This window comes from Meleagris gallopavo, chromosome 3, assembly GCF_905368555.1.
Source record: "Meleagris gallopavo chromosome 3, MGAL_WU_HG_1.1, whole genome shotgun sequence".
NCBI lineage: Eukaryota > Metazoa > Chordata > Aves > Galliformes > Phasianidae > Meleagris > Meleagris gallopavo.
The window spans coordinates 67823354-67844519 of record NC_139406.1 but is presented as its reverse complement, the minus strand read 5'-3'; the positions used below and the strand labels follow the sequence as shown (position 1 = coordinate 67844519).

The following is a 21166-nucleotide window of genomic DNA, read 5'->3' as shown; positions in this document are numbered from 1 at the left end:
TTCTTGACGTATGTACAAACAGAATAAAAAGTAGTATTCAATACTGGAAGGAAGTGCTTTCAAAGGACTGATTCTTCCTTCTGATATCTTCCATAACATCAGGAAGCTAAGATGATAGCTCGCATATGCAAAAGTTGATTTCAATATACCAATAAAATTGCACTTTGTTAAGTTGTATGCTGTGTGTGCTATTGCCCTATAGTATAGAATGGGCTGTGGGAAGGAGGGAAGAAGCAGGGGCGTGGAGAAGAAAAGTGAAGGAAGTAGCTTCCAATACTTATTAGTAAGTTTACTGCCTAAATTGTAGGCTGTAAAAAGAGAACAAAATAAAATCTCCAAGACTTATGAAGTTTAGAGTGATGTAATTTCCAGAGAACTAGAACTGGCATATCCATCTAATAATCCATCCTTCAGGTAAGAACCCTCCTGACCCTGATTGTCCTTCCCAGCTGAAAAAAGTACTCATTTAGTTCCTTTGTTCCAATAAGCAAAGGAAACAAACTCAAGAATGAAAGGAACTCCATGTCACTGCTGTAAATATTAATTTGCTTTTCCTGTGATACAGTAATACATTTTGCAAAAATCTATACTCTCAACAAAAGAAAGAATTTTGAAAAAGGTGTAGTGGTGTACTTAGCTATCTATGTTAAGGTCCTCTTTCTGCCAGCTTTAATCAATCTTTGCATGAAGTTTGTGTAACCTGACCCTCTTCTGCTCTGAATCAGAGTAAGAACATTCAAGTCAATATGATCAGGTCTAAAAATGTCCAGAATTAGTTCATCACGTTGGGCTGAACAAAATAGCATTGACAGATCTAATACACACAAGCAATACTATACTGTGCAGCTATTTGTAGTCACAAATAGATGGAGGTTTATGCAAGTATTGCCTTTGAGGATTCCAAGGCTAGAGGTTTAATCTCCTTTTCCCTCAATGACACTACTAACCCTTGAAAGTAGTTACTGGAAGGGCAATGTTTTGACAATGTATGATTCATGTTTGTCATGCTATTTCCTGGAGTAATCTCACTCTTTGAAGACCGAAAAATACAACATAAAGTTTCATGCCAATATATATCATAAATTGCTCATTTCTTAGAACTCATAATGGATTCACACATATTTATGAATTTCATTTTTTATTTTTCAGTAAAGTACCTGCTGTTTTTTAAAATATTCTAGAAGAATAGCAATCATAATCTAACAAAAAAGTATGCAATTTGTAACACATTCCTAAAAAAAAACAAATTTCTTTTGAAATTATGCATCACCTGCAGTATGTAAGTATAAATCCCGGCAACCAGGACAATATATTTTCAAACTGGGTACTCCTTTACTGGTACATTTACCAAGAAATAAGCTTGTGGGGAAATTTCACTGCTAAGAGCTCGCTGAATATTAATATGTTGCTATTGTCCCTCTGTGCTTTACACAGCATAGCCTTTTATGCTATTTGTAATCTTACTCAACGATCCATTTTCTCTTAAACTAAAATCGTTTTTTCTGATATGATTCTTAGAACTAAAATATATTTATTGTAAGTTGCAGCCCCTCATTTATCCAGCCTTACTTATGTGTCCACAGAAATCTAAATCTGTAATCCAGTGCCACGTGTCTATGGCTGTTCCCAAGCCACCTAAACTGCATCCTTGCAGTATATCAACATCTCCCAAACCAAACTGCATATACAATTCCACACAATTAGAGGAGTTACTTTACATGAGAACAGATGTCTAATTAAGAGCCCACAAAATAATGTTCAGAAGCAAAGCCTTCTCCTGCATTACTTATTACTGCTCCAATTATAGGATTACTAAATTCATAAAAATGAGTAATTTTGCTGCTTGTTTGCCATGCTAGCAAAGATCCTGCTCTGTTCTCTGTCAGTAATAGTTTTTCACTTTTAAGACTTCTCTGATGTTAAGACAATTATCAATCAACAGTCGTTGGAAAATGAGAAACTATTTGTCTGATATCTGTCTCATCAGAACATGAATGTGGAAAAATTACCATGGTTTCTGTTTCTGATTTTTCTTTATATGATGCAGGTACTATCATTTTTCTTTTTAAGATAAGAGAAGCACAGCTGAGTATTTACAGAAGGCATCATTTTTTTCTGCTAGTAAACAATGAATCCAAATTCTGATTATTTCTTAAAACAAATGTAAAAAGCCATGAAGTATTAAGGGGTGGAAATCTCACATATGGCCAGGATGGAAACTGGGCTCAGACTGTCAAGATTGGATGGCTAAATGTATTATTTCTGTTTGCCTGCAGGCAAAATCATCAGTGGTTTAGACCTTTTAGGAATTTACTTTCTGAGTTATCTGTCAAAAATTGTTCAGTTTTATTAGCACCACAAACACTTGGATAAGAAAGGAGGCTTAGTAATTTCAATACCATCAAAAAGTAGCGAATATATTTTCTGTTCCACTTAAGTATAAACAGTGAGAAAAACATGAAAAAAAAATAAGATAGTTTCACAGTTAGTTACTTTTGCTATGGTATACTGCTTTAGGCTTCAGAGGAGATAACAAAAGGCAAGAAAGAAGATTAAAGACCAGAAAAAAAAAAAAAAAAGCAATAATAAGAAAACTAGCTATTTTTCTCCAAACTTGGTGAAATCTGAGCATGAGTGTGATTAAGGTGTCTGGGCTTTTGTGGAAGAAAACAATATCTGCCAAGTGATACCATATATCACCATCTGCAAGAGGACAAGTACTGAGCTAGGAAAAAGGAATGCACCTCCTATGCAGATGTGTGTAAATAGGTGTCATTGGTTTCCTCTAACAAAGTGAAAAAATAAATTGCATAAAGATAGTAAGTCTAAAGAGTAACTTGGCAGAAGGAACAAAGGTGAGTGCTAGTCTTACTGTATGTGCAGGACAATCCTTCAAGTCAAGATGATATTTAAAATTTCTGATGGAGGTGAATAGAAAAACAAAACAAAACAAAAACTGATGAGTGGACAAGGAGTACCTGCCTGTAGTCACTAGAAATAGTTTCTAAAAGGAAGTAAGTAATAGTTTTATAATACTGAAGAGAAAGAAAAAAAATAAGTCTTACTGTCCTTCTTATTGAGGTTACAACATAGTTTGGAAATAGTATGACTGAAACTATAATCCAAGATGACAAGTGCATTTGATAGAATAAGAATCTCTTGATCTTTTTCGCTATCTGTGATTTGTCAAGGTTTTCCTGTATATTACCAAGGATGTCCCGGTTCTTCCTTCACTGAAGTTATTAGGTTCTGAACATTCATGCCTGGATCATGGTTTCAGTTGCACCAGGGAGATTCAGGTTGGATATTAGGAAAAATTTATTCTTTGAAAGAATAGTAAACTTGCTATGAATTGTGAGAATTTCAGAATAAATGATCAATTCTTTTCCTGTAAAGTAGTGAATGCTTTAGATGTGATCTCTGAGAATATTATTTGAAGAAATGAAAGTAAAACACATTTTGTCAGATTTAAAATTATCTCAATTTAAACTTTAATTTAAACTTCAGTCTTTTTTTCAGGAGAAACCATAAACCAACAGTCATCTCAGACATATCCCACTGCACTAAAACAAAATATTTTATGAAGGACAGTAATCAAGAGTATCAAAAAGATATATCTATATAAAAAGGAAGTACTTTACATTTACTCAAAAGAGATATCAAACTGTGTAATCTCAAAACAATGCATTCAGAAAAAAAATTATATTCCATAAGCATAAATAAGTTTTTTTTTTTTTTTTTTTTTTAGATCTTGTAAAAAATCCTGAAAATTGAGAGGCATAATCACATTTTAATGCCATTGTAAAGTATCAGAAAATAATTGATCAGGTCTATTTTCTGTTGGATGTACTGTGCTTCTTGTAAGCCAACAATAAAAATGAAACAAAAATGCAATAAGAGAAAGAAAGAATAAAGAAGAATGTTATAATAAATCTAGAAGAATACTCAATCAAGAAAGGTCCTTATGCCTGCAGTTATTTTTATTATATACCAGTACAACATATAGTTAATATATTGCCAACAGCACACTACAGAAAGCATTATGCAAAATACTGCAGTATTCAAATAGAATAGTAATGCTTGTTTGGCACAGAACTTTTTGAGTTTATGTTATGTTTTCAAATGTGAGGAATGATCTTAAGAATTCTTCTTCCCTGGAAGAGGTGATCATGTTGCCACTCACTCTGCCTGTCACACTTTCTCCTGAAATGAAGAATGCCAAGGAGCACTCAGGTGATCAACTGGAAATAATGGATGGCTGTGAGGATTGAAAGACCACATACTACAAAAAATATCTTAATATACATCTGAGAAATGGACAGCAAGTAGAGAAAGGCTGTAAGCAACTCTTTAAGCCTCTGGTATGAAATAAAACTGCAAACCTAAAGAATATGGAAGACATGCAGCATAATCTAAGCAATTTTGTGATGAGTATTATAAAATGTACTGTGGAAACTGACACAGTATTTCTGTAAAAAAAAACAAACACTCTTAAACATTGATATTAAAAACATAATCATGTGCTGTAAATAAAAGGATATCTCCAGTATATTAAAACTAGACTTCTGAATAAACTAATTTCCTCCACAGGCCACAAGATGTATGCCATTGTAAAGGTTGTTTAATATGGCTAATGTGTAGCATGTTAAATCAAGCATGCTGAATTGCACTGTATGGAGAAGTGGACGGGAATGGGAAATGACTGCATTTAAAGCCACTCAAAGAGAACTGAACCATAAAGTCTGAAACTTCAGAAAGCACCTTCTAAAGATCACGGCCTCCAGGGGCACCTTTGCCCAGGCTACAGATAGGTAGTGCCATGGGAATCCAACTAACACAGGGTGGAGATCAGGCCAGCTGAAGCAACATGAGACAAGTTCACTCAGTATTTCCTTCTACTAAATTCATCCCATTCCTTATCTCATTCTAGGGCAGGTCTCGTCTTGGTGGACATCTGGCTCGAAGGCTTCATGACCAGCTAACAGTGGGAATACTGGGAGGAGCAGACCTTGAATAACTCTTCACTTGGCCTTCGAGATGTGGCTCTGAGGCAAGACCTGTTTTGCATATATGGCTTTATGGGGAAGCTTGGAGTGTGGCATAAGGGGAACTTGTTCAAAAACTCCCAGATAACTCTTTGAAAGCTTTGTTAATCAACTAGAATACTAAATTCTGTTGAATGAGGAGAGTGAACAGGCACCCCTACAATGCTCAGTAATTATCTTCCCATTTTACTTCCAAATACTAGTTCCCTGCTTCCCTACATCATACAAGCATTAATTCACTCTTTGTGGGGGGTTGTTCTTGGCACACAAACTATTTTTTTCAGCAAGCAGCCTTGGATGTAATTTGGGACAGTTTGCTCCCAGCTCCCTCCAAATAGTACTAGTGACACCACATTAGATTTGGCTCCGTGTACCCAGCAGTCTCCAGCTGTTCTCTCTTCTCACCTCACATACCTCATCCATAGACATTTTTAGGCCTCTAAAGCTTTCAGACCATGTATTTAATACCTTGATGGAAAACCAATATGAAAAATAAATGGCTAAAACAATTTTATGATGTAATGAAATTAAATACCAATTCATTTGATTATTTATTTATTTTAGTTCTACAAACTGAGGGATGAAAGGATTGAGCAAAGCACTCCTGAAAAGGAATTAGGGGTACTGGTGGATGGGAAACTGGACATGAGCCAGCAACGTGTGCAGCCCAGAAAGCCAACTGTATCCTGGGCTGGATCAAAAGAAGTGTGGCCAGCAGATTGAAGAAGATGATCCTACCCCTCTATTCTGCGCTGGTGAGGTCTCACCTGGAGTACTGTGTCCAGATGTGGAGTCCTCAGTACAGGAGAGACATAGACCTGTTGGAGGGCATCCAGAAGAGCACAACAAAAACAATTCAAGGTATGGAACATCTCTCCTACAAGGACAGGCTGAGAGAGCTGGGGTTGTTCAGCCTGGAGAAGAGAAGGCTGTGAGGTGACCTGATAACAGTATCTAAAGGGGAGCTACAGAAAAGAAGGGGACAGACTCTTCAGCAGGGTCTATGGTAAAAAGACAAGGTGAAATGGTTTTACACTAAAAGAGATTTAGGTTGAAAATAAGGAAAAAGTCTTTTACAGTGAGGGTGGAGAGGACTCTGCAACAGGTTGCCAGAGGTATGGTGGAAGATCTGTCCCTGGAGACATTCAAGGTCAAGTTGGACCAGGCTCTGAGCAACTTGACCTAGCTGCAGATGTCCCTGCTCATTGCAGGGGAGTTGGACTATGTGACCTTTGAGGCCTTCCAACTCTAAGGATTCAATGATCCTAAGATTCTATGACTATGCTATGTATAATGCATCTTAGGATATCACACATCTGAGAATACCACATTGCTGACACAAACAGGTCCAGAAAGCACACTGATGGTAACCTCTTGGTACAGTCCATAAAAGAGCCAACTAGAAAAGGCACTGTCCTGGATTTGTTGCTTCTAAAGAGAAGGTCTTGTGAGTGAAGTGGCAATTGGTGGCCATCTTAGCCTCATGAAGTAGTTGAGTTTAAAATCTTTGATGACAGGAGGAAAAGAGGGAGAGTGGATTTCAGGCTGCTCAAGGAATTGTCTGATTCTGGTTTTGAAAATATTGCTGTTCATCAGTGCTGTTCACTTTTCAAGTATTATCTCTTATCACAGGAACTGTCAATATGAAAGTGTTAGGAGTGGGAGGTGCAGAAAGTCAGCTTGGCTGAGCAGGGATCTTCTGAGCGTAGGTGGAAAGTTTATGGCCATTAGAGGAGAGGTCAGATTACATGGGCGGACTACAGAGATGTTCTCTGCAGGGAGAAAATCTGTGTAGCCAAAGATAAATTGGGATTGAAGCTGGACAGTTCTGTTCAGGACAACAAAAATTTTCTTGAAAATGTTTCTGCAAACAGAATATGGCCAGAGTTAAAGCTTGTTAAATGACTGTACAGCACACCTACTGTTTCCTCTTTACACACTGTATCAACTGATTTTTAAAGAAGGAAATTATTTTGGTTCAACATCATTTCCTCCTGATAATGCAGATGGATTTTTTTTTACCATCTTACTGTCCTCTAGGTGTTGATAAATTTTCTTTTTTTTCTTTTTTTTCTAGTGCATATCTGGGAACCAAAGCAGGGCTGATCTGATAATTTTATGGCTTCTCCTCTTTTTAAAATATAGGTGTACACCTGTCAATACCTGCTGTTATTCTACCTTGTGTGACTCCATAAGTTTTTGAAAACAATCAATAATAGTTCACACACAAATTCAGCTAGTTCTTTACAGTCTTTAGGCTGAATTTCATCATAACATTTCCATTGAATTCACATTCGCATATTGGTTATCCAATTCTTCGATTCCATCCCTCTGGCTAAAATTGATTTTCTTAAATAGCTTGTCAACTAACTTTTTTGCTAATGCAAAAGAAGCTTTTCCTGTATGGTCTACTATTTTCTCACCTTTCTTACAGCACGATAAAAAGTTACAGAATTATATAAAAGTAGAGGTTACTCTAAAACCAGTCTTTTTGGCGTATTTTATACCTTCATTTTCCTTAGTCATTCTGGTTTCCTGTTAGAGAAAAGCCAACGCACTCATGGAGGCTGAACTGAGTGGTGCAGTTAATATGACAGAAGGAAACAATGCCATCCAAAGGGACCTGGACAAATTTGAAAAGGGGGTCCACATGAACCTAATCAGGTTCAGCAAGGCCAAGTGCAAGGTGTTGCACTTGGATCGCAGCACTGAGATTAGTCTACAGACAAGGGGGAAGAACTAATAAAGAGATATCTATGGACTTGGGGGTCCTGGTGGCTGAAAAGCCTGATGCAAGCTAATAGTGTGCAGTTGCATTCTGGAGAGCCAATTGTATCCTGGGCTGCATCAAAAGAGGCAGCTGGACTTGTTCAGCCTATAGAAGAGAAGGCCTCATTGTGACTTTCCAGTACTTAAAAGAAGTTAATAATCAGGAGGGACTTTTTACATGGACTGATAGCGACAGAAAAAGGGGCAATGATAGAGGGAAATTTTTCACTTAGAGAATGGGAGGCACTGGTACAGGCTGCCCCGAGTAGTTATGGATGCCCTATCCCTGAAGGTGTTCAAGGCCATGTTGGATGACCTGGGCAACTTGATCTAGTGGCCAGTTACCCTGCCCATAGCTGGAGGTTGGAACTAGAGGATTTTTAAGGTCTCCTCCAACCAAACACATTCTATGATTCTGTGATTCTGATTTTCTTTTTCACTCACTTTTAGGCATGTGATCTTTTTTTCACATTTTGTGCGATTTCACTTTAGGATGTTAAAAAATCTTGATGCTTACATATTTTTCTTTACTCCTATTTTTTCTCTACCTTTTGCACAGCATATGCAATTTTTAATGCACTTCTTTTATTATTAACATTTCTTTCCAAGATATCCCACTTATCATATCTTGAGCTCATTGAAGTCTGTCCTTCCTGAAATCCATTGTTCTTTTTGTACTTCTTACAGTTCTCCTTTTTCAGAGTGGGTATTTTGTTAATTTTTAACCAATGTTCATTGTCAAATAAAATCTAAGGTAACAATTTTTCCACTTAAATTTCTCCAGGTTTGCTGTGTGTTGGCCCTGGCTGTCAGCTTAATGTCCATACAGTCAATACCTGACCCGCCACCCCCCTATTGTCTCCCTTAGATGCTGAAAAGAATAGGAAGAGTAAAATCAAAGAAATCTCATGGACTTTGATAAATGTAGTTTAATAAAAGAAGAAAGGAAGGGAATGAAAGCAATTGATGCAAAAATTACCTTTCACCCGCCACAGGCAGACCAATGCCTAAACATCAGATTGGCTGATCAACCAAGTAATAAATATATTGGAAGACAAAATGCCTCATTTTTTATTTCTGGAAACTACTTGATATGATATAGAATATCCCTTTGGTCAGTTTGAGCCCACAGTGTTCCTTCCCAGTACCTTGCCACCCTCAGCCTGCTCACAGCAAAGGCACAGTGGGAAAAAGTGAAAGCCTTGATGCTGGTCAATTATTGTGCAGAAATAGCCAAAAATATGAGGTGTTTTAGTGACAAATCCAAAGCAGCACTATACGGGGGCCTAAGAAGAAAGCTAACTCCATCCCAGCTGTCCCCAGTACAGTGAAGACGTAAGTAAATATCGACTTTGCCAATAATTTTATAAGCCATTAATGTTCTTCCATATTAATATGCTAACAGATAGTGGGATAACAAAACTTCTCCATTATCTTCAGGTGAAGGCTTTTGCTAATTATATTAAAAAAAAAAAAAAAAAGCCTCATGTAATCTAATAAACTAGAAAAATAGTCTGTGAGAGATCCATGAGATGATACAACCAAATATCATTTTTTCTCTGTAAAGATCCCTCAGAACTTCTCACAGTGACTTATTACTGTCTTGTCTGTAGAACATTTATGAGAAGCCATTCAAAAGCTTGGAGGTGGAACTGTATATAGATGTCAGAAACCACATAACTTCTTCAAATATCTTTTGAAATACAGAGGGACACAGTAGCATAATCACACATGACTACCAGTAACACCTACAGAAATTAATGGGTTGCAATTGAGAGTAATGATAAAACAGAGTTTATTTTCCCCAAAAGTAATTTCCCTATCACTTCAATTAAGGGTAACTTATCCCACCCTTGAATTTCTATATGATAGTTTCAAATCAAACCAGGCTTTAAAAGGTCCAATATGAGTATCTCTCATTTCACCACTGACACGTCACTCTCAGAGCACTCTATCTGCATTTCAGCCATGGAAGAAATTAGCCTTAACTCCTTTCATGGATCTGAAGTTTTTCCCACTTCTAAGGGAAGTGGGGTTTATTGAGCATCAGTGCCTTGTGCATGTCTGTCTATCAATCTCACTAACAATGTTTAATTGTTTGATTTTTTAAATTATTTTTTTAATAAAGGTAGGGTTTCTTCATGTTTGTACAAGCTGTATGAAAAAAAAAAAATCATCTGAGAATAGGAAAAAGACACTATCAGTGCCTTCCTGACCACATGAGGATGAAGTCCAGTCTTGATAGACACTGATTCTCACCCTTGATACAAATATCAATGAGAAATCAGTAATTTTGCTGTCAAATTATTAGTTATTTCACTGGCAAATACAAAGACACAAGAACTGAGCCACAGTCAGGCAATAAGGCATAAGGATTAAAAATTGAAATAGCACTCATTTTTTAGAACAGAGCCAAATAAATTATTGATTGTAGTTCCAGAAGTCAGGAATTTAATAAACAGTTCACAAAACACCCCACTGGTATTTCTGTCAGCAGTTTTTGTAAACGACAGTTTTATAATTTTATTGTATACTTCGTAATAATTTTGTTAAATGCTGAACTTTTATATGGGCTGAATACATTTGGAAAAATTAAACAAAATAAACATTTCAGTTTACCATAATTCTTCTAATGAATCTGATTTGTATCATGCTAAGGGTGAAATCTAACTTACCTGTAAAGTGCTGAAAGTGGACGTTTGTTGCCAGGTTTTGGTCTGTATGGTTTTGGTTCTCCTGCCATGTTGATATCTGAAAGCAAACATTTGAAATCCATAAGCCAGAGGTTTGGAAGGTGGAAACACTTTGCAAAGGCACCCTCAAGGCACTGGAAATGATTAAGAGACATTGAAAATGGACAGCATATGTAAAATAGCTATCTAGCTTTTACCACTTTTAAATTGATACTATAAAGCTTTCCTAAATATTCTTATTATAATGCCTGAGGATTTTAGGAAAAATGTCATTTACTGGTAAGAGAGAAATGACATTTTTTACAAACATAAGTTTCCACTCATGAAGGTGAGCACTTCTGAAGCTATTACAGAAACTTGAATGGTAACTTAAATGTAGAGACAAATGATGAACTTAAATGAAAATACAGTTGCGAAGGGCTGCAGTGGTTGTAGGGAGTTGTTCTTTAAGGTCTTGCAAAATGCAAACTGATCTTTAACTGGCACTTCATTATCTACTCTAAAAGAGAGTTTTCAAAATTAAATAAAATAACATGCATTTCCTAACCCAAATAAATATATTTTCTGTTCTTCTGAATATCAAAATATACTGTCTTTAAAATTTTAGAGGGCCAAAAGAGTATCTGTTCTTGCACATACCTTACTTTAGGTAAGTACTCATAATTCTCAACACCAGAAATCTTGCGCATATATATATATTGAATTCATTTATATTATGCCTGTATAGTTATCATTGAAATGTAAAAATAGATGATGCAATACATTAGTCACACTGGATCTCAAATACTTCCCTTCTTTTGAATCATATTCAGAAACACACCAGGAAATATACATTCATCATTTTGAATGCTAGTAATAATTACCTATTGTGAAATAAATGCAGACAGACCCTTTAGTGAAGAATGCTTTGCCTGAACTGTCAATATAAATACAAATCTATATTAAAAAGCACCCGGGTGTTGTACAGTCAACTTTACAACAAATTTCACGGAAAAAATAAAATTTCTAATCATGAAACAAATTTCATGCCATTTGAGTGATGTTAAAGCTACTACTCTGCTTGGTTTCACTGATATGTGAAAGGGTAACATTCAACAAAATCAGGAAATCAGAAGAGTTATTTCAGTGTTAAATTGCTGTGACAGAACAATATATTCCATTTACCATGGAATCATGTAGCAATAAAGACTTTTGAGAAATGTTCTCACATTTTCTTGTAAAGCTTGTGCTTAATCCAAACATGAAAGTAGCAGAGGGAAAAGTAAAGAAGAAAACAGAGGTGTTGAATGAGAAAGCATCACTACACAATGCAATGATACTAAAAAAGCAAACTTATTTATTTATGGTATTCTCTACCTCAAAATCTATAATAAAAGCCTGAGACTGATGGACTGGATAATTTTAGTTTGCACAAAGTAGGAAAAAATATCCATCCGATATTTTCTAGTAATCAGAAACACTGAAAAATGTTCATCAGATTTTTTGAAAGCAGAGATTTTTCCATTGGAAGTATTATGCTTCAAACATTAAAATAATTTTAAATGCATTTTCCATTTAAATTCAGCATTTTGAGATAAATCAACACATATTTAAAATTATATGTTCTGAAATGAAAAGTTTCCTATAAAACATATGTATATTTGATAAAATCTTCTCCATAAAAACATTTTGAAATTAATCTAACAGTACTAGATTCTACTATATTATAGAATGTATTAATCTTAGATCATATTCTTCCACAAAACATTACATTTATTTCAATTGTCTCTCTCAATTAAGATGAATATTGGAGACAGTTTTCATGCTTTCTGAAATGCTTTCTTGCCATTAATTTTAAGCAATTGCTTTATTAAACATATATAAACCTTCCATTTTCCATTGTTGTTAAAAATTCAGGTATGATTCCCATATTTAAACAAATATAAATTCTAATGTTGGCCCAACAAAGTAAACACCAAGCATTTATTGAAAGTCACAGGGACATTTTGATAGCTGTTCTACATTTCCATTGGCTCCTGGAAATAACAAAATTGGAATGAAAATTTAATCTTGTGACCTTTGCAATAATTAGAACCTTTCCACACTATTTTAATATGTCAGCTTTAAGGTCATTGGCTTTATTGACTATCAACGTCTACTACTAAAACTAGGACAGATTCTAGAGAGAAAATAAAAAGGTAGAATTGTAATCCATTCTTGGCAAATTCCCGAGGCTGTAGGATTCATCTTCACATACCTCCTGTGCCTATCATCTGCTTCTTTTTCAGAGCCACAGGCCAGGTCATTAGTCTTAGGTACATGAACATTAAAGAGCTTTCAAAACTTGTTCACACCCTTCCAAAAGAGATCAATCCTGTTTTGATGATTACTTTTGTAGACGTACCTTTGCAGGTCTATGGCATCTACTTTTAATAAAGACAAGTAGTATGGAAGACCTTGGGCTATTTGCTACGTGTTTGATTTATTTTGATCAATTACTGTTCGAAAAGTAATATTTTAAGAAAACAGAGAATCAGTTATGATTCCCTTGCTCTTAAGTAAACCTCTAAAGATATTAGCAGAAAACAGTGAACTATGTTACATGAACAGTAATAGCCAGAATTTCTCTTTAACACAAGAAATATTTTGTAGTAAAGCCATACACATGGGGATTTTGTCTTAAAATGAAACTGAATGAATATCTCTGGAACTCTCTAGGCACTCTGTAGCAAGTTAAGAATGTATGCAGGAAATGGTCTGAAAAGTTAGAACCGATTTTCACCCCATTATTTTTCAGCACTATCTACTCCAACCTCAATTTTCTAACTGAGATTAGAAGTGAACCTGTCAACATTTCACAGGACAGATTATTTCTAGCCCAACTGGAAATCTTGTGAGATAACTTGTTCTCTTGCTTCATCCATCATTAGTTTCACAGCAGACATTTACATCCAGTAGGTCATAAACCATGTGTCAAACAAATCTACAGCACAGAGATATACCTGCACTAATAATTCCACCCTGCGGAATGCAGACAGGTATCACTCCTTATGCTGTAAAATTAGCTACTACAATTGTAGAGGAATTTGAACTAGACAACTTGACAAAGCACAGAAATTCATACTTCTGTATGTGTAGAATAGCCCAGGGACTCACATTATTTGTTGATCAAATGCTATGAATGTTCAGCTACAGAATAAGATAAAATCAGTGCTAAAATTCAAAATAATAGGGGATCATTATGAATAGGAAAGTGACTGCAAACAATGGTGATGCAGTAGTTTGCTCTTTCTGTGATTTCAGAATCAAATAAGTTTACTTTCTGTATTAAAAGGAATATATCTTCAGTTCTGTAGTTCAGGAAAGTATAGTTAAGATGTGAGACCTAGATTTCATTCAAGATTTTGTGTCAGATAGCACAATATATCTGATTTCAAACATAGTGTTTTTGTTTCTAATTATATCAGAAAGTCCCTAGCAATGAATGAAAAAAAAAAAAAGACCTTAAAAATATAATAATAATATGCAATCCATTTAGAAAGAACGTAAATGTATTCAGTGGCTACATAAATTGGTCTGTTAGAGCAACTCAGCACAGCATGATTACTTTTCTCCCATTACCCTTTCCTAATGTAGGCTGCCTAACTCCTCCAGGCTATGTAGTGGTGACCAAGAAGTCTCTGGTGCGTAAACCCTCCAGTTTTGGAGGGTCTGTATCAACCATTCTTGAGGCTTTGTGCATAGGTCTGCAGCTTAAGCAATTTGGCAATTCAGTCCTGAGGGCAAATGTACAGATGCCTTTACACAGATTTTATAAGTAATGTTACTAATTGTAAGCAATGATACCAAAAGTGTTGTATTCACATACTAGAAGTATTTCAGTACTCCTAAGCATAAATGTCCTTCAGATTATTTTAAAAGTATGATTGGAAAAAAATAGCCAATCAACCACTTTTCTTTCCAAAAACAAATGCTGTAAACTAGAAGATTCAGCAAGCACAGGCTCATTACATGAAACTGGGACTTCAGGGTTTCTCCTGTAAATCCAATGGCCATTTATCAGGCTACTTGTTTACTATAACATTAAATAGTGCCACTACCAGGCACTAGAAGTCAACTATCTATTGTATTGAACTATTAGAGTGATTGGTGGTATGACTTTTGGCCCCAGGCAGCCAAGTACTCTTCTGTACAATTTCTGGACATAGGCAGAAAATTGACATGAACTAGGAATTGTTCCTAACTGGCTTTTAGTTGTGACCACTTTTCAAGATAAGACCTATTGAAAGAGAACAGTCCCAGATATTTACAGTTATTGCAGGTGTAGCTCCTGATGTGGGCTCAAAGTCAGAAAGCCTGGGAACCAAGACCTAAAACTAAGGAAACTGTAAAGACCTTTGTAGCCAAGCAACTAATTTCCATTAGGTGCTCTTCCACACATTCTTGTGAATGGTTGGAGACACGTTCCTTGGAAACTCCCAGTTTCTTGGCTTAAAATTTTGGTTGGAAAAAGCTGTCACTGTGTACTTCCAGACTAGCTAGCTCTGTGTCAGAGCAACCTTTTACTGAAGTACTAGAAGCCACAGCTGTACGAAAAACTGAAAAGAGAAAGAATTCATACAGTGAATGTAAAATTTATAACCAGATGCAAGTGTTGGAAGAACAAAATGCATTTTTTCTCCTTTTTTTTTTTTTTTTTTTTTCACATAGCCCGAAGTATATAGGACAGAAGTAAAGACTAAGAAGCAGATGACATTTAGAGAAGCCCCTAGTCATGTGATTATAAGTAAATATCAGCAAAATTAACGCTAATTTGTCTTTATTTTGTATTCTTTCCTTTGCCAGTACTATATATATCCTTCCTCTTGCGTATAAAAAGAATTTTAATGAAGTTATCTGACATTTTTTGCACCACAGACTTTCTTTCCTGTGTTACATTAGTTGTGTTATCTCCTCCCTTTTCCCATCTCTAATACTAAAATGTGAAAAATGCAGAGAGGAAAAGACAGTTCAGTCCTGTTCCAAAATTATACAACTTCCCAGAAAATTGAACACAAACTCAAATTAACTTTCATGGTTAATAAAATATTAAATGAAAGTCTGGGTCACACATTTCCCTTTTCCATAATAGTATTAAAAATAATTTGTTCGTGAGACCCTCAACTGCATTTAGATTTTCTCTTACCACTGAAATAATTTGAACCTTTTTTTTTGTACAAAGATAATGCTTCATACAGAAAAAGCTGCTTGTTGAATGGTATATGAAATTGCTTTGTTCAGCCATCTTTTCTTTCATTAAACACTGCTAGAATGAAATGAGGATATAGGGTTATAAAAGCTATCACTCTTAACACTATTCAGTAACAGAAGTGTCAGGAGTTGTCTTGCTGGAAAGTCACTGTTTCTTGGAGAACCAGGTTGGTGTGAGGACAGGTGACAGCTAAGAGGGAAATCCCGTCCCAACTATCTACCATCACAAACAGTTCCTTCAGGGTTTAAGGTGGCAATTTCTCCCACAGCTGCAGGACAGAGTTCAAACTGTTTCACAGCTGGTGCAGAGCACTGGCCTCTTGATTTTTGTATGCCTGCTGCCATGTCTGTCCCCTCACTCCAAGTAATGGCTCAGTCACCGGACTGAGCTGCTCCTGATCCAATTGAGTGTGCAACCAGCAGTGGCTTACAGCATGCCCAGGGAAGTGGACAATATTAATTCTGAGTCCTCTTGAAGATTCCCCATGGACTTTGCTGGGTTTGCAGAGACTGTGACTGAGACCTCCCAAACTGCTTCTCTGCCAGTGCTCAAATCCCTGCAAGTCAAGTCCTGTCATGGGGTGGTAGTCCCACTGGAACACTGGGCTGCAGGGGAAGGGCCACAATGAGAAAAGTGCACATCTTATGAAGGAAGCACTTTCTTTGGAATATGAGCCCTGTTGGTGAAAATCCTGCCCACTCTTTCTCCGTTTAGCACTGGGTTGGCAGGCTCCCATACAGGATGATCCATTCTGCTGTTCTACAGGTGCAAGAGATTCAGATTTGTCTGCAAGGAACCACCTTGCCATAGCCACTTACCTACAGACCAGCTCAAAGTTCTGCAGGATTTGGGGTGTTAGATGTGAAAACCTCTAGTTTGATTTGTGTCACAGTGCCATTAAGCTAGCAGTCATACATGCAAACCAAAATCAAAGCCAAAATCTAAAAGCTTAGTCTTCTTTCTGTAGGAAGGCCCTTTTGATTAAACAAATTAAACCCAAAGAACAAGATTTCTACCTACCATGTGATTGTTTAACACATGGTCTGGCTAATTCTGCATATGCAGAAGATCAATGCTGCCATAAGGGTGTAGGAAAGTGATGGAAAAGTACATCAGGAACTGTCTGCTACCTTCAGAAATAAAAGTTCAAGCAGGGACTCTGTGCGACACTAACACCTGTAGTTCACACTAGCTAGTTCACACTGTAGCTTCTCATTTGTTGCCATTAATGGGAAACAGAACTGGTCCTTGAGTTACAGCTTACAGAGCTACAGAGTAAGGAACATCATCCTCTCTTTGGCTTCTCTTGATCATAATAAAGATGTTGTTTCCAAAAAGAAAATAGAGCACTTGTCTTCTTTCAGAACAAGCACAGTCATTGCAAGGCAGGAGCCAGCAGGCTCTGCTGTTTTTCTCTGGTAAAAGAAGATAGGCATTATCATGAGACTCAGACAAAGCTTAATGTTGACTAGATGTCTGAGTTTCTCAGCAGTGTAAGAAGCCTCAAGCAGCAACATTAAACATTGTCAGAGGAAAGAGTATGACAGTCTTTCATCTAACTCTTTCATACTTCAATATAATTTTCTTTCTAGGGAACATGCCCTTAACCCGAGTAATTTTTAATTTAATAAATTCTTCCTCAAAATACTTTTTTTTTTTTTTTTAAGGTTAGCTACTTTCCCTGCCCCACAGGCTTTTATCTAACTCTCTTACTAATTTTAGCTTAATGCTCCAAGCAATGGTTTTTCATGACAACTGAAATTTGTAGAATACAAGAGTTCACTGTTCCCATTGCCCCAATTCCTTTGTCTTTCTCACTGTTTTTCTTGCAGATTGTCAACTTTATTCATGGAAACACAAACAAGAACTATTCTCAAAATATCAATAGCAGTATTTTACAAAAACCCCAAACATTTTATTTCTCAGACATTGAAACAAAATTTGCATATACTAGAAGTATATTTCTTTGTAATTTTGAACAATGAGCTTTCCAAAGTGTTTCTGGGTGGGACAAGCGGTATTGCTTCTTGGGCAGTGCTTTCCAAAGCACAAGTCATTCTGCATACCATGGGCATTTTCAAGGAGGTAAGGGGTGTGAAGATGAAGCTGCCCCTCTGAAGAGTTGGCTGCTGTACCTGCCTCCACCCTTGGGCTTGGTTGGCATAACAGCTCTCTCTGAAGGATCAATACATTATTCATACATTGTTGTCAAAACATTCAAAGGCAGCTCAGACCTTGAGGGTATTCTCCACATGCTTCATCCTGGAATCTTCCCTCTATACACCACTGTTCTCTTTATGGTGAACTCAGCTTTTACCTTGGTCCTCCTTTGTTTGGACAAATCCCTTGCCGCAACCAAATAAAGAAATAAGGTTGTGAGGATGCAGAACTGCTTTCGGCAGGTCAATTCTCTTTTATACATTCCCTCTTTCTGCTTATGATCTTCATGTTCCAGGTTTATCTAGGTTAGGGAATCTATAGAAGAGGTTCTTTTCAAGCTTCAAATACACATACTACAAGCCTTCAAGCATTTCCCCTGAGATACAGTAATTTTCCTGTGCCAATGTTAGGGAAATTTTTGTTCTAACTATCACATGTTAGAGTTCTACCAGATTTTTGTCTTTGTGTGTGTGTGTGTGTGTGTGTGTGTGTGTGTGTCTTCTAACAAAACTGTTGTAAACATTTGATGGACAGCCACAGAATTATCGGTTTTCACATAATAACTATAAAAATTTGTTTTCCTCTACCAATATCACTGTATTACTATTGCAAAATAATATAGCTGTGCTACAAAGGAAAATGTCCTGTGACTGTATTTAGAATATTCTAAATTGTAACATTTTTATTAATGGCTCAGGGTTGGATAAAATGACAGCAAAAGCAGAGATAAATCCACTGAAATTTGGCACATGGGAGGAAATGTTATTGTGAAGGTAATTTACAAACAATATTCCAAATCTAATATATTTTTGTATAAGCAATACTCAGATTATAGACATTAGTAACTCTTTCATTGCCAATGCATGCATTTTCACAGAGGATCCAATTTATACTAACAATAAAACTGCAATTGCATTGAAGCTTACTGAGAAAGCAGGACATACAATAATTGGAAATACTGGCAAGCTTAAAAATAAACGATATACAATGTCTTTTCATTCAGCTTACTTAGGCATTTCTGCAAACAAAATATAAAAAAAGTTGATAGGAATAGAGAAAATGATGGTTCATATATTCCAGTTTTCTGCCTCCAGCAGTCCTGGATGCTTTGCAAGGAGACATGAGAACCTCAAACTAGTTAGATACAATATTATTTTCCCTCCATTCTCTTACTCCAGCATGATTCTCCTCCTAAAATGCTACATAGTTTAGGATTAGCTTAAATCCTAAATCATGTTTTATCTTTCCTCCTATTGTTTTTTGTTAAGTAGAACTGGAAATCAGTAATGCCATGAGTCACCTTGCTAATCACATAAATGCCCCATCACTCCATTATTTTTAATATAATGTAATATTAGTGTTTTGAGTTTTAGTTGTTTTTTTTTTTTTTAACAGAAAATGTGTTTCTCAGTAAGAAGTCAGCTTTATAATCCCCCCTTCTTTCATTCCCTCAGCTCCTTTTTCAATTACTATTTTCTTTAACCATTATCACAGCTAACATCTCAGAGGTCTTGTCAAAAATATTTTCTAGAAACATATATCATCATCATTCTCACTTCAATTTTTTGGACTGTTGCTGTCTGCTACTGTAAATTTATGTTTGGTCTTGCATGCAAATGCACTTCAAATGATCCTTCAGAAATTCTCTTGCAAGGGGTATAAGTGTACTTCATACTATTAGTGATCTTGATGTGCATATATTTTGAATCACTAACACGAAGCATTGCAATAGATTTCTAAAAATAATTTTAGAAAACAAAGTATTTTGAAACATTAAATTCAATCTGAACACCAAAAGTAATACAAAAATAAGAACGTAGAGGAAATTACTCTGTTTAATTTTATAAATGTAAAAGTCAAAAATACAATTTCAAATTGGCCATTCACCAACAGTTTATTGTTTAGTCTTTACTCTAACAGTAAATCGATCTACATTCTTCTGTGCTTCCCAGCAACATCTTCTGTCTTCTCTGGCTTTGCCATACAAGTGATAGGTCTCTATTACCCACAAAAAAAAATTAAGTAATTTTGGCTCAGAGAATGCAGGAACCAAGAACTCCTCCAATCTGACTCACTTTCTTTCACCAAAAAGTTTTGAGCCAAAGAGATTTCCAATTTGTTTCCTCAGAACATGTTATTTGAGCTAATCACATATATACACAAAGCACGAATGTTTGTAAAAAAAAAGTTTTGGAAATTAATTTCTACTTAGTTTGCTGTAAGAAACATATAGAGCTAGACAAGACAATAAACATTATCTTACATTCTCTGTCTTGAAGGTTGTGGGGGCTTAGGAGGTCATAATCCTTACTTGTACAAGTTCCTGTTGGAAGCCAGACTTTTTCTTTTGGAGCATGAGCATGAAATTCAAACAGATTCCTCAAGATTAAAATTTTCATCCAAGTTTCTAAACTCTATCTAATGTTCACACAGAATTACACAGAATGGCCCGGGTTGGAAGGGACCTCAAGGATCATGAATCTCCAACCCCCCTGCCACAGGCAGGGCCACCAACCTCCCCATTTAATACTAGACCAGGCTGCTCAGGGCCCCATCCAATCTGGACTTGAACACCTCCAGGGACGGGGCATCCACAACCTCTCTGGGCAGCCTGTGCCAGCACCTCACCACTCTCTCTGTAAAGAACTTCCCCCTGACATCCAACCTAAATCTTCCCTCCTTCAACTTAAAACCATTTCCCCTTGTCCTGCTGTTATCTACTCTTTCAAAGAGTTGACTCCCCTCCTGTTTATAGGCTCCCTTTAGGTACTGAAAGGCTGCAATGAGGTCACCCCTCAGCCTTCTTTTTCCAGAATAACAAGCCCATCTTCCTCAGCCTGTCTTCATAGGGGAGGTGCTCCAGTCCTCTAATCATCAGTGTTGCTGTATTTACCTTTGCCCTCATATACTTACACATGTATGCTTGCATATGAACACAATCACAGTATAAGCATGCATTTTCAACCTCAAATTTTTTTCTTAAGTTCTACAATTCATCTTTATTACATAGTTTCTGGAAATAAAAGGTTGCAAGGGAACACTGAGGAATATTGAATTCCTGAACTTGGAGTTAAATTATTACTGTTAATGTGGACGCTGAGGTCAATTGCTTTAATACAGCAAACAAAACATTTTTTGTTCTCAGCACTGTCATAGCTGAAATTGTTATCTGTTGTCACTGTTAAGGAAAGGCTGCTGGTGTAGAGCTATCTAAAGTGCCAGCACCTGCAGCTTTTAGAGCTGATTTTGTTGTTGTTGTTGTTGTTTTC

General features: G+C 36.3%; 1 protein-coding gene across 6 annotated transcripts in view; it reads right to left on the bottom strand.

The window, feature by feature from the left end:
• RALYL (RALY RNA binding protein like) overlaps positions 1–21166 on the bottom strand; it is a 375450-nt gene that overhangs the window by 64408 nt on the left and 289876 nt on the right. For all 6 annotated transcript variants that reach the window (XM_085221356.1, XM_085221357.1, XM_085221352.1 and 3 more), the window contains one exon: positions 10490–10565. In XM_085221356.1, coding sequence (XP_085077482.1) covers positions 10490–10565 — 76 coding nt within the window. The remainder of the gene's footprint in view (positions 1–10489; positions 10566–21166) is intronic.